This window comes from Dermacentor andersoni, chromosome 6 (assembly GCF_023375885.2).
Source record: "Dermacentor andersoni chromosome 6, qqDerAnde1_hic_scaffold, whole genome shotgun sequence".
NCBI classification, from domain to species: Eukaryota; Metazoa; Arthropoda; class Arachnida; order Ixodida; family Ixodidae; genus Dermacentor; species Dermacentor andersoni.
This window is the reverse complement of record NC_092819.1, coordinates 92,479,470-92,496,321: the sequence shown is the minus strand read 5'-3', so window position 1 is coordinate 92,496,321 and position 16,852 is coordinate 92,479,470. Positions and strand designations below refer to the sequence as shown.

Genomic DNA, 16,852 nt, shown 5'->3' with positions numbered 1-16,852 from the left:
ATTTAAAAGAATCAAACTTTTTTTTTTCTTTTTAGGGAAAGAGAGAGAGGGTTGATTTGTCACTTATGTTCGCAATAAGATGAACAAACAAACTTTATATCAGTGGTTTTCAAAGCGACCCAATGCCAGGCCTAGCAGACGAGCTCGTCTGCTAGGCCTAGTTGCCATAGCAACAGCCAATAGGAGGGCCGCATGCATCACAAGCTTCATCAGACCGGCACCCGATTGTTTTCATGCTTGCGCTTTTTCTATACGGCCATCGTCGGCGAAGGTGGAACTTTGAGCTTTCGAAAGATACCGAGATGCTGCCGCTCAGCGGCAGGAAAGACGAGAAATAGCTCCATGAACTCCGGTGCTTTTGTGCGATTTTTGGGTCGTTTCTCGCCGTCCGCATTGACGAAATAATTTTTTTCAGGCTCTTAGGGTGCATTTTTGGGCAAATCGTTTTTGATATGGTGTAGATTAGGCATTACAGATGCCAAAACAAGTAGCTCCCAAAAATATACTTTTTTCACAATTTTCTGTTTTTAAGTAAGCTTATCTCTGCAGCTGTTTATGCCGCTAGTAATACGAATAACCTTACTTCGTACAGCAGTCTAACAATTTGCTATCGCAATCAAAGCTTTGCCTGTCAGGTGAAACTGACACGTTTGGCCACACGATGGTTAATTCGGACAATTCTTGGAGCTCGGTGAGTGCGGACCGCCGCATATGTGCAACGCAAAAGAGCTAAAGCAGTGCTAGCGCCTTTCTGAAATGCAGCGCCGGTGTCTGCATCGCCACAGTCATTAGCAGAAATATTATGTTAACGACAAGAATGTTGTAATGCATCAAGCCTGTTTGTGCCTTTGTAGCCTTTACCTTTGCATTTACCGCAGCGCATAGCACCAAATAGGCCGAATGCCTTTACACCTACATAGTCAGCATCTGTGACCATGTTGACAGCGGCCACGGTTTAGTCCACAGCGGTTGCGGCAAACAGTAACATCATTCTGACTCGGTGCAATGGCTGCGTCCACAGTGTCATAAACATGGAGGAAGTTGTCAAGAGTGATGAAGAGTGCTGGCTACATCGCGATGGATGGACAATCAGCTGGCTCACAGACAAAAAAATAATCGGGCTGCACGCGTGGTAGTGAAAAGTATGTATCGGACAAAGACACATGCCGTAGCCCCACTGCAAACTTGTGATGCCTTCACTGCTGCGAGAGCTAATCAGTCGCAAGACGACGACAATTGCAGCTTCCACACACTTCTGTGCAAAACAGAAGCAGGATTTGCAGATTCATTCATTAAATAAAAGCGTGTTGACAGAGTAAGCATTTGTTTAGTGTTTTCTTCATACCTTTGATAATTCGACATACAGTCAATTTGGACACTGGTTTTTGGCTTTGTTATCGAGGTATTACTGTACTACTACTACTACTACTACTACCACTACTGCTACTACTATCAGCCTGCTTTGTCGCACAGTTGGCGCAGTGCAACTCATCATAAAATCAGTTCTATTGGCTCGGCTGCCCAGCCATGAGACACACACCTGGGTACTGCTGCGTGGCCGGTGGTTGTGCCTGCTGGGTTGGCACGTAGGGGGGCCCAGCACCCATGTGCGGTGGTGGGGGCGGATAAGGCTCCTGGGGCTTCATGAAGTCCGGATGACGCTTGGGGTAAGGGGCATCGCGCTGCACGGAAGACTGCTGCGGGTATGGCCCAGGTTTGCTCGCCGTAGGTGGTGGCTGCCCCCCTTGACCCTGCGGAGGCGTGACGGCCCCCGGGTACACTTGCTGCCCACCTCCAGGGTACATCTGTTGGACCAAACGCAGAGCACACATTCAACCACGAAAGAGGCGGGGAGGGAGGCTGCTGACGTCTCTGTTAAGCTACCAACAGTGAGCCCTGTGTACTCGCAGTAACCCAGGCCAAGGTAGATTGACAAATTGCCCTTCCAAAATAGCGTATGGGCCACCTCTGCCAAAAATTTACGCTTCTAAATAAGGAAATACACCATCTTTTCCAAAAGTAGAGGTCTGGAAAGCCAGAAACGCCAATGTGCTCAAGTGGAAACACAAAGTTGATGTCATTCCTAATTTTTGCCATCTTTGTGCACCAGCAGCAGCCCAATGTTATGACATTCCAGTTTGCTCTCTCTCAAGTGCAATTTAGCCTTTTCCTAATTGAGGCAATGCCTCAATCTTTTAATTTGGGGCAATGACAATACCAACTGGGTAACGGAGAGCTGTGCGGCAATACCGAAGTGGCATTGCCACCACCAGTCTTTCCTTTCTTTATTTCTCCCCCATATTGTCCTAGTACAGCAGCTGAACCCAGCAATTCAACCACTCCTGCTTAATTCTTCGAAACAGGATAGATTCTTTTTTTTTTCACATTCTTACTGAGCACACCCAAATGGGCCATATTGTAGTACAGCCGACTTCAGTTAATTCGATCATGAAGGGACCAACGAAATTGGTTGAGATATCTGGCAGGTCAAATTATACAAGAAGCAGAAAAACACCAAAACAACACGAATTCATTCGGCAGTATTTGCCCAAATTTTCACAAGTCCCTGAACCGAATGAGAAACCAAAGTCAAATTAAGGGGGGAGGAGGGGATCAGAATTAACTTTTTTGTTTCTTGACAGAAAGGGCTGAAATTTGGCACACACACTGCACATTGCAATAAAGAGACAATTCTAAAATTTCATTAGGATATCTTAATTAGTTTTTGTTTTATAAGAATTTATAAGTTCCTTGCTTGTGGAAAGCCTGGCACAGTAACGAAACATGATAGGGAGCTGGAAATACTTTGCATGTTTGCCCAGATGTCTAATCTACATCAAGACAGTGTTCGATTTTTTTTTTTAGTGCGCTAATAATTTTTTGCTCAACATAACATGCACATGACTGTGCTTCACTGCATGGAGCCATGTAGTAATTGTGAAATAATTAAATAATGGAAAGATAAAGAAACATTTCAAGACTGTCTTTAAGTACAGCACAGCTTGTGGATCACAGCAAAACAAACTGGACCAAAATCAGTCAAGCCATTGTTGTGCTACGCTTTCCACGAGCGAGGTGATTGACAAAAAAAATGCAATTGAGAAAACTGGCTGCAAAGTTTGCAAAGTTTTAAAAGCACTGCAAATTTATTAAAAAGCACCAGGGCTGTAATATTTTGAATCATTGCTGTCAGGCATCTTCTTACACCTTCGCCTCTTTATTTGGTGGGCTTTGGATGCCTTCTTCAGGCGTTCTTTATCCTTTTCTTTATCCTTTCCTTTCGCGAACGCTGCATGCCTGCGCTTCTGCAGTCACCACTGACACAAAACGCGGCTCGAGGTGCGTCTGAATCGTGCGACGATTCGTCTGGTGAGCCTTGAGTCACCATACAGTATGTAGCTCGTCGACGGTTGGGGCTCCCTCGCAGGCTGCGTGTCCCTGTCGCACGATGCATCGGAAACGCACACCGTCTCTGCCGGCGATGGAGACCTTCGACCCGCGTCGCCTCAAACAACGCGATCTCGGTTGCTGACTCGCGCGGCCGTACGCACAGGTGCGAGAGCCTCCATTGGCACGTCTTCCGGTGGCTTAGTTATCAGTATCGATGTCACAGGGCGATTGTCGGCTTCGCTGCTGGAAAAGCACGGTGCAAGATAACGCGGCACGTTATCCGCGTGTTCAGTCGGGTTCTCCGCTTCTCCCGCTGACCGCCGTCTTTTTCTCGCCGTAGGAGGCTTGCGCTTCCGTTTTTCGAAGGCATGCTTCATTTAAAAGTTCTTTTCGAACGAGCGACGATCCATCACTGACCTGGGAGCTTTCATAAATCCGAATTCTGCGAGTGTCAAGCGAAGAACGACGCCGGCGTGGTTTTCAAAGCAGACAACTGCCGTCCGCTGTGGTTGCCAGCTTGCCCGCTGCTGCAGCAGCAACCAATGGCGAGACGCCTTTCAGTACGGCAACCAATCGGAGGCCCGCTTTCATCGCAGGGCCCGTGTGACCGCCTTTAGCAGACCCGCGCTTCTTTTGTGTTTGTGCGTTTGTTACAAGATGGCGACGACCGAAGAATTCAGAAACGGAATGGCGAAACTTCGAGCGTTCGAACGATACCAAGATGGCGGCGTTCGGTGGCGGGAAAGAAAAGTTAGGGCTCCGCGAACTGCGGTGATTTTACGCGATTTAAAGCTGTTTTCTTGCCCTACGCACTGATAAATAAATTTTTTTCGGGCACTTTTAGTGCGTTTTCAGTCAAACCATATTGATACAATGTAGATTAGGCATTGCAGATACCGAAACGCGTCGTTGCCAAAAATCGATCTTTTTTGCGATTTTCGCGATCTGATCCCCGCGTCCCCCCTTAACGTAAGTCTACTGTATGCTGCTACAGTTAAATAAATTTGGCAATTCTGTCTTGCAGGATTTGTAGCAGCTTTCACACACAAAAAAATATTCAAAGGTCTTCAAAGCCTTGAAAATGACTGCTCTGCATTAAAGGGTTTCAAGGGTCACAAAAAACCCAGCATTTCTGTATCCTTTCATACTTGCAAAGCCTCCGACTTGTTCACAAATGACATATCTGGAAATGCAATAGTCAAAGCCACCAATCTCAATTTTTCTACTTCATGGCCCTTATGATGCGTGAGCACACACACACACCCACACACACATGCAACAACTGACATACAAAGCACACACATACGTACACAGCACCAAAATAGGGTGGCTGGGTGCCTAGGCCTTTGATTTGCACAAACAGAAGGGCCGCACCAGAGCAACTCTAGCTACCCGTCAGTCTAAGATGCAACATGCCAAGGGGTGGGTCGAAGGGTTGTTTTCTGAAAGGATTTTGTTTCCTTTTCCATTCTTTCTTTGCCCTTTGTCCTTGGCTTGCACAAAGCTGTGCCAATACAATTGTGAGTGTCAGTTGGCAATTGGCAAAGCAGGCACGCAATTGGCACTGGGCATCAAAATAAATCAATAGAGTTGGAGAAAAAGAATCCTTGCAACATGCAACTCATAGGCCTCATCATGGGCTCATGATGAGCAGGACATGCCCTGGCTTTGCTAAAGCACACTTGCACAAACAAGCACACCGCCCAGAAGGGTGGAGACACCAAAACTGCTGCTGCGTTCTCACTCTTCCAAAAAAGACACAACGCTGAAATTCCATAAGCAGGCTTCCCCAGACATCCAACTTGGCTTGACACAGAGTTCCTGCCAGTAAGGGCTCATTCACACTGGCAACTCACAGAATTGACGCAGCAAAGTGGGTCGCAAATGGTCTTTTTCGTCGAAAGGAGACTGTTCTGGATTAGTTGTTCACTGCTATACTTTTCAGCTCTACGATTGCAGACGTAAAGCTTCTGAACAAATGAGATGGGCAGGAACAGGATCTCTGTGTACGCTGACACTTATTTTTAAGTGGCAGGCAATCACAGCACGACCAGCTGTGAACGTCATCAAACGCAAGACATTTTGGTGTGGCAACTGGCAAGTAGCGCTTGCCTGTGTGAACACCAGTCGCTGTGAGCTACTCTTTGGTTGCCAGCTGTGGTCTGTTGTGCAGCCTGTGGTAATAGTCTGTGTGAATGAGCCCCAACTCTGTGGAAGTTGAGTGACATGTTCAGAAGCTCAGCTGGCACGGGGTAGGGACGGTGGCAGTGACAGCGACAGAGGTTGACACTCTCACACCCTGCTTATGGTTCTAGACCGAGGCTTGCCATCTACGTTAGGTCAGACAAGGTATGTGTCAAAGCACACTTGTGGATTTCTGCATTTAACTTTTAAAGGAAAAGGAAGTGACAGTCGCAGTTTCGGTATCTCTGCCACCCTTTGAACCAGTTCAACTTCATCAGCAGCAGTGGCAGGCTACCTACTTGTGGAGGAGGAGGATGAGGGGGTGCAGGAGGAGCCTTGGGTATTGATCTTGGGGGTAAAGGGGTTGGACCTCGGGCCATCTAAGTGGTGGGGGTGAGGGAGGGAACCATACTGATAAAGGTACACCAACTATAGCAGAGCACAGTGGAAAAAATAAACAAGGGCAACAACAGCACCAACAATAGCAACAACAACAGCAACAATAGCAACAACAGCAGCAGCAACAACAAAGCACACACACATACACAGAAGGGGAGTTGTGGCTAGAACACAAAAGATGCTGCATTTGCAAAGCCGCAGCCTGGCAAAAAGGCCCAGAAAGCTTGGATGGTGGGTGAGAACCTGCAATCGCGGCCTCCAGGTATTGGTTTTCAGAGCAAATAGCTATGTTTAGCTCGTTCAGCCATCTTTTAGGTTGGTTGGCTGTCGATGGGTGGGCTGAGCAAGGAAAATGTCAGTTAAAAATTATGGGGTTCTATGTGCCAAAACCACTTTCTGATTCTGAGGCACGCCGTAGTGGAGGACTCCGGAAATTTCGACCACTTGGGGATCTTTAACGTGCACCTAAATCTAAGTACACGGGTGTTTTCGCATTTCGCCTCCATCGAAATGCGGCCGCCACGGCCGGGATTCGATCCACAACCTGGTGCTCAGCAGCATGATGTTAGTTATCTTGTTCACTTTCTAGCTTGCTCTCTCATTCGTCCACTCTCTTCCTTTCTCGCTCGCTTACTCATTCGTTCAAGCTATTCGCTAAACATTGAAAACCATCGTCAATAGCTTCCTAACTTTTTCTTTTCTTTCTTTTTTCTTTCCATGTTGGTCTGCCGGCAAAAACGACGTGTGAATTTGCTTTTTGTTATTCGTGCAAGAGGGTGAAGCTTCGCTCCGACTTCTATGCCGATTTGTTTTCAACACACAACGCCAAACGTAGTACAGGATGCAGTGGAAATGCTATCGCAGCCTTGATATTTCTCCATTTTATCTTTCTAGCAAAGCTTTCTACAATAAAATTTTTGTAAATCACTATTATTACCTGTAACAAATGCATGTTTGTAAAAGTCATCAATAAATCCTTTTAGTGAAGCTAGGGGACAGCAGACACAAGGTTTCTGTGCCTGTAGCCCTGACATGACTTCTTGACACCGAAAGCAACACAATGCACAAGGTAAGCAAAACGCCAGCTAGGAAGACAGTCACAAAGTGGACAAAAGTCGATGATGCATATGATGGTGTGAGAAAAAGAAGCAAGCAGCGACCCTGCAACATTATTTGCATAGCAAGAAAAGGCCACAAGGAGAGAGTTCTTGAACACGTCTCGGAAGCTTCTATGCAGACTCTCTGTATTATCCAAATCGAGTTTCAGTGATGACCGGAATTAACTTGCGTAGAGTGTCACCTGGCCTAGGCATAACACTAGAGCGCTGGACTGTAATCTTCAAAAATTTTCCCATTTTGTCCTCTCTCAATCATGCAGTCGTGATGAAGTTAATACTCAATTAAAGAGGCACTTTGGCTCAGTTTTGTGCGTCAGTTGGAGAAACAGCCTGCAAAATCTGACAAATCCGACGCCACGCACAGCTAAGTAACTTACAGTATGCAGTAAAAGTTCACCAACACAATCAATTTGATGATTCTGATGCAATGCACACATTATAATATAGAACCTCATTGATAGGTTCTTTGCAGTGGAGTTTTCACGGCTGCTACATAGTGTTTTCACGGCCATGACCAAAATCCCAGTGACACCTACATATTATGTTCCCATTTGATACGTTGACATTCAGTAATGTTCCCGCATTTTAAGTTACGGTTCAATGTAGTGTTCACACAAGTTTAGTGGTGCAGAGGAAATTTGCTGTCACATGTTCGTATGAAGACAGTAAATGTATATTCACGGTTAGGCCTGTCAAGGCTCACCCATGGCCCCAACCCAATATGGTAATGTCATTCCCAAAAAGCATGTCACAGTGCAATTGTCTCCCCCCTCCCCCCCATTTCCTAAAGTCAGCTTTGCTGTAGTACAGCCATCTTAATGCGGCAAATCATATAAGGAGTGAAAAGGGGCTACTGTCACAGAACATTGCATGTGCCCTTTATTTATACATGCGCATACACACAGGGTCCAGTCGCAATACCAATGCCGCGACCCCTAACAGTTGTACTTGCAGCCAATCAGAGCTGTTTCTGATGTTGCTGTGGTAATTTGGGGGCTTCCTCACTTTTACGGTTTCTTTACACAGTCCCTTGAAAAACCCATTAACATGGTTATACAGTCGAACCTCGATATATCGAACAGCGCGGTGATCGCAAAATAGTTCGATATAGCCGGAATTCGATATATAAGATCACGTAGAAAACACGTCAAAAACTAGCGCAAATCAATCAATGAACCAATCGTGGCGCAATAGATACTCACATGAAGCTTGAAACAAAGTATTTATTTTGTTCGCTGAAAGTACTGAAGCAGCGTAGCCTGCTTCATATTGGCAACCGCGTGCTTGACCACGGCGTCCTCAACATAGTCCGAACGGTCCACAAGGGACAGTCCAGTGCCTTCTATTGTGCCGCAGTAGCGGCGTACAACGGCCAAAGCAGCTACAGCCTCAGTTGCAGTCGGGAGCGGGGCAACATCAGCGCTTGCTGGATCAGCCTCGGCAGCGTCTTCGTTTGGCCGCTCAGCAGTCACTTCTGCCGCGATATCCACGTCTGTTAACTCCGCCACTGTTCCGGTGCTGTCGTCACCGCCAACGAAGTCCGCAATGCACATGATGTGTGGCTCAGCACCGACAAAGCACTCCAACTGGCTCCCCGGCCGCCTCGATCACGCGCGCACGGCGGGGGCAAGCCTCGCCGTGCTCGCGTGATCGAGGCGGCTTGCCCCGCCGTGCGCGCATAGGTGCGCGCGTGTTCGAGGCGGCCGTGCTGGCTCCAAGCCGCCGCGTGTGTACGCCGCTACGTTCAAATGGCGCCCTCGGCGCAACCGATGTGGGCAGCTGTCGTACGCAGCAGTCTGGTACGCCGATCGCGCCGCCGCTATCTTCGAGAGTGTTGCGGGAAAGCTCGCCTCCTGTCAACAGAGCGCGCTTGGTCTGGGGCGGCGGAGTTCGATATATCCATTTTACATCCGGCCCCGTTCGAAATAAAGAATTAAAAATGCATGCGATTTTCCATGTGATATAGAAATTGTTCGATATACGCAATAATTCGATTTATCCGTGTTCGATATATCGAGGTTTGACTGTACTGTGTTAGGGCTGCAAACAGTAATTAATCCAAATCACATAGCCGTGTACCAATCGAATCAGACAGGCTTTGGAGCATTTGGCAGCAAACGTGCCAGGTAACCAAGAGAAGCAAAACAGCAGCATTCCAACCAAAGCAAAAGAGGGGGCCCCTACCTGGTAGGCCTGTTCTGGGGGGACCCTGGTTGGAGGGTAGGGCTCAGGGGTGCTCCCCTGGGGAGGTGGTGGCGGGGCAACCCCCTGGGTCGGTGGTGTGGAATAAGGTGGTGCCTGGCCCGGCGTGGTTGGTGGGCCGGGTGGGTAGGGCCTGCTCTGGTAGCTGCCTGCTGCTGCCGCTGCTGCTACTGCCTGTGATGGGGGGGTGGGACCTGTGGCTGCTGCGGAGGAGCCGTACTGGTACAGAGGCTCCGCGGCACTCGGAGGTCCCGCGCCCATCTGGGATGACGGGGGTGGCTGGGGTCGTGGGGGCGCTGCCGTCGCACCCGGTTGGGACGATGGTGGGGCACCCCCAGACGCCCCCTGTTGCTGCTGCGGCTGCTGCTGTGGCTGTTGCTGCTGTTGCTGCTGCTGCTGCTGTGCTTGCTGTTGCTGCTGCTGCTCGTACCTGGAAGGTCAATTGATTGACTTGTCATTCACTCGGACAATACCAAAAGGAGAGAAAAGAAGCCTTCTGAGTCAGTGCCCTTTCTCTTCTGTAATCATGAGAGATGAACAAGAACCACCAGGATCACAAACAATGAAGCGAGAAGATGCAACACGGAGTACCGACTGTTTAGGTACTCGACTGGTGGCCACAGTATAAGCACAAGCGTCAGCGACTGTTTCAAACTTACACCACCCACCTCTTGGTAATGTTAATAATAAAAATCAATCACTAGAGGGGGGAACAACTTTTTTTTTTTTTTTCTACAATGAGACTTAGTCATGCTAGAGCCCCCAAATCTAGCCCCAAGAATCCTGGCATGCACTATTCACTCTCGTCAGACTCAAGACCACAATGATTTTGACACTAGGTCACATGATGAGCCAAATCACCGATTCAGTCTGCAGGTATGTAGAAGGGTACAAACAGCTATCTGTTCACAGTGCAATTTGACACTGTGGACACGGTGTGTTATGGAGCAAATAGGGCAGCCTCCTTAAAGGGGGACGCGGCTTTCGCATTGCGAAAAATTGCCAAACAACCTATTTTTTGAAAATTACATTTTCAGTTTCTATAACCCTTTTTGTCTGATATCCACCAAACCCCAACAGTCCTGCTACCATCAAGGGACATTTTCCTTCTCCAGTATCTACTTCAGAGGAGGAAAGTCCAACTGCGACACCATGAGAGCAAAAAGGCCTGCCGCACCTTTCCCTGTCGTAGTGGCTTCCCTGGTACTGGGGTGGGTAGGGTGGTGCCCCTGACTGCGGCCGCATGGGATAGCCGCTGCTGCTGTAGGGGTCCCTGCCATTGTAGCCCCCCTCGTGGGGGTAGCCTTCAGGGGCAGCAGGCCCATACTGATCACCACCAGGCCCTGCATAGCCGCAGGAGCCCCCACTCAGGCTGGCCTGGCTGGCTGCCGCGTAGGGGGGCGCCTGAGGGTAGCCATGTGGAGGAGGGTACCCCTCCCCAGGGTAGGGCCCTTCCTCGGAAGGAGGGTAGCCATCTGGCTCACAGCCACCACCCACATGGTTTGAAGGCGGGTAGCCAGGCGGACACGGGTACTCAGAAGCCCCCATCATGCTGGGGGGACCACTTGGGGGGTAGGGTGCCCCTGGGTGGTAGCCTCCACTGCTCGGGTAGCTCTCCATCGTCTGGGCAGGTGGCCCATAATCTTGACTCGCACCTACAACACCAGCAGAAAAGGAGGCGCTCACACAGCATCTTTCATGCACGCCCCCTGCCACAACGCAGCAGTTTACAACAAAGGTCCGTACCACAAATTTGTGCAGAACGATTCACAAGCCAACGGTAAAGGTTACAGTTCAATGAATTCCGTTCAGTGATTCGCTGCCATAACGGCGTGGCTTCCCTTCTAAGCCTGCTGTGTATTTGATAGTAGTGTCAGATTTATTTGAACATGGGGATCGTAATTCAGTATATGTGTACAGTACAACCCTCCTGACGAATGCCATTGCCCACTTTGCACATTTAACTGAAGAGCGCAGCAGCACAAACGTGTACACAGCCCACAAGCGCGTCCACCAAGCAATGGAAGAACAAGACGCACCCGAAGGCGACATGGTTCCCTTGGCCTTCTTTCGGGAGGCCGACTCCAGCTGGCTGATGATGGGCTGAGGGTCGATGCCCCCTCGGTCAAACTTGCACTCAAACGGCAGCAGATGCTTGATGTACTGCTTACGCAGGGTGTACGCAGCACTAGAGGAGGCCCCGATGCCCAGCACACCAGCCACATCCTTCCAATGCTTTGCCTTCGTTACCTGCAAGACAAGGGGCGAGGAGGAAGCAGCACGCTCAGCAACACTTGCCAGCCACAGCACCCACACAGGATAAGGCGCACACTCACTTCCACGAAGCCACCTCGATCCTTGACGATGAGGTAGAGGCGAAACAAGTCCAGGGGCTGTTTGCTGATGGTTGGGCACTGGGTGATGGGAGTACCACGCTCGTCGTTGTACACTATCAGCTTGTCCAGGAAGGCCCTTCGCTCGGGGTCTTCCGACATGTCGTACAGTTTCAGGAGGCCATCTGGCCGCTGCACACAGCAGGAGAGAGAGTATGTCAGCGCATATGGGCAGAAACGGCCGCACCAAGCACAACAGCTATGCGCCTGTGTGCACACTGCCTTTGCATAGCTACGGCAGCCCAGTAGAAACAAGAAATGGAACACGCAGTACATGCACTGTTGGGACATATGGAGAAAGAAGCGCAAAATAATTTTTTCTTGCTTATACCAGTTAAAAGTTCTGAAAGAAGTGAACACAGAAAGTTTAAGGTGAGAAGCCAATAATAAGAAGCAAAAGAAGCAAACTTCAGGTCACTTTTACTCAACGAAATCATGGGTGTAATGTTTAAAAACAATTTAGCACACCCTAAAGCAAGAATGATGCAATAACAACCTGCCACGTACCTTTATCATATGATGCTCGTACACTTGGCTATTCACAACCTACGAAAGAAACAGGAAGCCGATTTAGAAAAAGTATTTCAGAGATGCACAACAACTCCTTACGTCTGCCTTCCAACCATTTCGGCTGATGTGTACCTCTGCAGGTAACACTCTTAAAAATGAGCACTGTCTGCTGCTTTACCTGAACCTAACATGCGTCGTTTTCTTCCCCCAAAGGAAGTAGATTAAAAAAGACTGCCTGCACATTAAAATTGTACAAAATGCCCAAACCTCCTTGTTGTCACTGGCATTCGGCAACACTGGCATTAATTCGGGTAAGTACGGTAGTATTTACCCGAATTTAACAGGGAGATATGTTTTAAAAGAGCGGGGGGGGGGGGGGGGGGGGGGGGGGGGGGGTCCAAAATTTGCCTGCTAACTCTCAGGCGACTGCTACTTTCCTTCGATGTGCATCATAAGCAGCCTGCCAAGTATGCAGCCCAATGCTTTTTGGCAGCTTGAGACCTTCGGCTTACTACGTCAACTGACCAGCAAGTGTGTACCGAGATCTGCCACCAGTCTATCACCAGAACACCTTCTGGGGCAACACTTCAAAGCCAGGGTCATGCAAACATGAGTGCAGCTATCTCGAGAGAGTATGTGAAAGACAAAACCCTGTCTGATGTCACTGCACTTCCGCCTTGAAAAAAATGAAAGGAAAACACAAAATTCAGAATGTTCGAACAGCTCAAAAGTCGATCTCAATGCGTTTTGTTATGTTCATCTGCTCGAGGACAATCGGTTCCACAAGCTGCTTCTCCAGTTCCTGCATGAAGCAGCTCAATTTACTTCATGACACACCCTATCATTATTTTTCTAGGGGAAAAATTATAACGACAGCCAAGCAGAACAAAAGATCTTGCTCCTCCACAACAGAAAGGACATGACGATTGTTGTTTTGAGAAATCCAAGTAGAATATTCCAAAACATCTTTACTGGGGCAAAACTTATAAATGCTCACGGAAATTAAGGGTATCATAATCTTATTCAATAAATCTTAAAGCAATGATGTCTTGGAAGCGTGAAAATGAGAAAACTGCAAAAGTTAATTTTTCTGCAGTGTTTAGGCCTTCAAGTGCAGCTTACACCCTTAAGGACTGACCTATAGCTGTACATAGTTATGGCCTTAAAGAATGACTTTAAGACCTCCTGATGCACTATGATATAATGCGTAAATAGCCACAACCGCAGCAGCCACCTTTTCATACAAATACTGTGGGATGGCCACTCACAGGGCTCGCTGGTGTCCGTGGCCAGCTTGGGCTCGAGACGCTCTCGAACTCGTCGTGGAAGGAGGACATGGAGGCACCGCCAGGAGAGGGAAGGGTGTTGGGCGTAGGCGGGTGCGACATGGGCGGCTGCTTGCTGCTGCCCCCCTTGTCACCCGGCCCCAGGTGCTCCTCGGGAAGTGATGACGAGGCGGACGCATTGGATGCCTGGCTCCCCTCATCCAGCACCGTAGGTGGCGGTGCAAGTTGGGGTCGCCCCCCGCCGCCACCACCTCCGTCCTGACCTGGACCTGTTACGGGAGGGCTGCCTCCAACACCTCCCTGCTGCGACAACAGTGAGGCCGGCCCACCTGCACACCCCATTGAGGCAGAAGGCAAGATTGTTGGAATTGATGGCCCAAAAGTGTGCAGTGCAACTACCAAGCATGCGAAAGGGTACACAGGCTGGCTCCGGCGCATTATTGAAAGCTGGTATTTCAAGCACCATACAAGCACAACAGAATACCCAGCAGTGAGTGAAAAAGTACTCAAACATCCTTCCACTGATTTAGAACACGCATCCGCGCAAAAGACACTACACCTAAGAAGCCACACTGAGCACTACTTCGGTTTCCTATCTCTTGTCATCAGGGGCTGTATTATCGACAGTGCATTCTGTGTCCAGTACAACAGTGCATTAGTTTTGGCCATACTGTTTCACTTGCCAATCCAATCCGCGCACTTTAAAGGGGCCCATGTTTGGCTTGCACTTAGCGTGTCGTAGGTACCAAAGGAGGTAGTCACGGCATCTACGTTTATATTCAAAATCTGAACTACACACCACGGTGAAATTTAAAAGTTGGAGCATTGTGGGCAGACCCCACTCCACCGTCACCTTTGCAGTGCAAGGCTTTGAAGAAGGAATGGGAGCAAGGCGGAGGCTGTCTTTGATTGTCAATAACTTCACGTCTGCTGAAGAGCATGAAAGTACCTTTAGCAGCAAGGTATTTCTGAAATAGCCTATTTCCACTTCAAATTTCTTTCTCCACTTAAATAAAAAGTGGTTCAGGGCCCCGTTAAGAAGTCAAAAATACCCGAGACCCTCACTTCAGTCAACAAAAACTAACCAACTAAAAACAGTCATGACAAAACACGCCTCTTGTGAAGGTTGCAACCAAGCCCACAAAGTTCAAATTGTAGGACAGAGCAAAAACCTCAGAAAGCTGAACTATGATACACTTGAGCATTGCTGTCAACAGTCTTGAACAACATAGCTGCTGCACCCCCAACTAGTATTCCACAGCCAAATTTTTGTCCACATGCAAGCATACCTAGTAGGGTTGTACATACCCTATAAGTTCAGCTTCATAAGTTCATAGCATTTCTGCAGTAGCAGAAAGGCCCCTCTTATGACAGTAAGCTTGGACAGACAGAAAAAGAAGGTGCAGCAATGATGGAAAGGTGGATATGCTACCCTTAAGTTTCCGAACTAGCCTACTGTAATGTCTTGGATCGACAGCGTCTACTGAGCAGAATTGTCTATAAAAACGCTATGATGTATCCTAAAGGAGCCAAACACTAAACACAACAGGTTTCACAACAGCAACCTATAAATGTAAAGCCACTCACTCATGGGTGCTGGTGGACATTGCGAATAGCAGGCACCCGGTGGCATGGGACCTCCACCTGGAGGAGGAGGGCCACCTTCCGAAGGGGAAGGGGAGGCCCCCTCCCCACCGGGGGGTGTCATGGGACTGCTGTAGCCGTACATCTTCTGCTGAAGGTGCTGGCGCAGGTACATGGGGCGCGTGGGCCCACCGGGCGCCTGCGGGGGCACTGCCCCCATTGAAGAGGCTGCACCCGCCGCCTTCGGGTACTGGGGTCCTGGTGGTGGGGGCATCAGGCTGTTGGCACCTCCGTAGCCGCCGTACTGCGAGTTGCCGTACGGGTAGCCACCCTGTGAGCCCATCCGCCCGGCTGGGTAGCCGCCGGGACCCTGTGGGGGCCCGTAGCCTGGCATGGCGCCCAGGGCTCCTTGTTGCCTAGGGTAGCTGCCTGCAGACGGGGAGAATAAAGTGGACTGCTCTGAGCACATGCAGGCTGACAGACAAAGCATTGAAACGGCAAGTAAACACAAACACAGGAAATCCACTGGCACAACGTGCTTGGTCATCGCGTCATGAAGGCTTGTCGGTACCCGCTTTAAGTACAGTCGACAACCGATAATTCAAACTTCACGAGGAATGTAAAAAGTCCAAACTATCAAATCTCCGAAAAATGCGAATGTATGCAAAGAAAGATAATTTTGTTTATGTTTTAAGGCCCCTGTGCAAGGAAGAAGTGGTTGATTCATTGCTACATGCACTTTCGCTTACATGCAACCAAGTCCACCTGTACAGTAAAAGCTTGTTAATTCTACATGCTACAAAGATGCTACAAAAATTTGAACTAATGAAAGTCAGAGGGATAAATCGCTCGGTTAAGGCACGTATATAGTCCGACGTGGCGTGAACAACGTCTATACTTTGAAGCACTGGCGCAGCCAACGTAACCGGACGCGGTCAATGCAGTCCGACGTGCCCGACAATTTCGCCCGAAAAGCGAAGCATCGTTTAAGATAGCAAATTATTAGATAGCTATATTATTAGATATTATTATTAATTATGATTATTAGAAATTATTAGATAGCTCCCGCGCACTAGCACTCTCCCCATTTACTATGGCGCGGAGTTCGAATTAGCGGCGACGGTGCGCATTTCAGTGTGAATTAGCGGGGTGTGTTACCTATTGCTTTCAATAGACGGACCGCGGCGGCTACTTCGAATTATCCGAAATTTCGAATTGTCGAGTTGTGAATTAACGAGCTTTTACTGTATTTCTGCCGGTTTTGTGTTGTCTCTGTACACCGATGGAAAGACTGCAAAGGCTCGAGTTACATAAGCATGTGAAGGCACCAGTGCTCACGGCAGATCATCCGGGTTGGAGTCGCAGTTTGACAATGGCAGAACTTGCTCGATTGTTTAGTCATCGTTCAGTTCGACACACGACGACACCACACTGTCGACGTCTGCAAAGTCTTCAAATGTAACGGCGGCAGGAATCGGCCCACGGCAGCCTAGCAGGTCATCAATGATGTCCGCATTTGAGCTCATTGTGGTAGGCAGTTCAAGCTCTTCAGTTAGGAAGCATGCTCATTTGGACTGCGACTCAAGACTCATTCGGAGCTGGACTGCTAGGGCACCGTTGGTGCCATTTGATGCGGAGTGCTGATAAAGTCCGGAGAAAGATTTCTTGGAGCAAGCAGAGCACAGTCTGGAACGCATACTAAAGAAACAATCAAGCACCAAATGGCAGAACCCTGTCCGGAAGGCAAATTCAACAAACAAGAGTGAGCCATGCACGATAGTGTCGG

At 48.8% G+C, this 16,852-nt stretch overlaps 1 protein-coding gene across 2 annotated transcripts in view; it reads right to left on the bottom strand.

Annotated features, from left to right (window-relative positions):
* LOC126522587 (trithorax group protein osa-like) overlaps positions 1-16,852 on the bottom strand; it is a 179,177-nt gene that overhangs the window by 14,843 nt on the left and 147,482 nt on the right. The window contains exons 7-15 of one of the 2 annotated variants that reach the window (XM_050171358.3): positions 15,070-15,495; positions 13,465-13,811; positions 12,194-12,232; positions 11,630-11,818; positions 11,333-11,543; positions 10,471-10,948; positions 9,276-9,723; positions 5,874-5,954; positions 1,541-1,805 (exon numbers count right to left, since the gene is read on the bottom strand). In XM_050171358.3, the coding sequence (XP_050027315.2) occupies positions 1,541-1,805; positions 5,874-5,954; positions 9,276-9,723; positions 10,471-10,948; positions 11,333-11,543; positions 11,630-11,818; positions 12,194-12,232; positions 13,465-13,811; positions 15,070-15,495 (2,484 nt within the window). The remainder of the gene's footprint in view (positions 1-1,540; positions 1,806-5,873; positions 5,955-9,275; positions 9,724-10,470; positions 10,949-11,332; positions 11,544-11,629; positions 11,819-12,193; positions 12,233-13,464; positions 13,812-15,069; positions 15,496-16,852) is intronic. The other variant, XM_050171359.3, reaches the window with a different exon arrangement.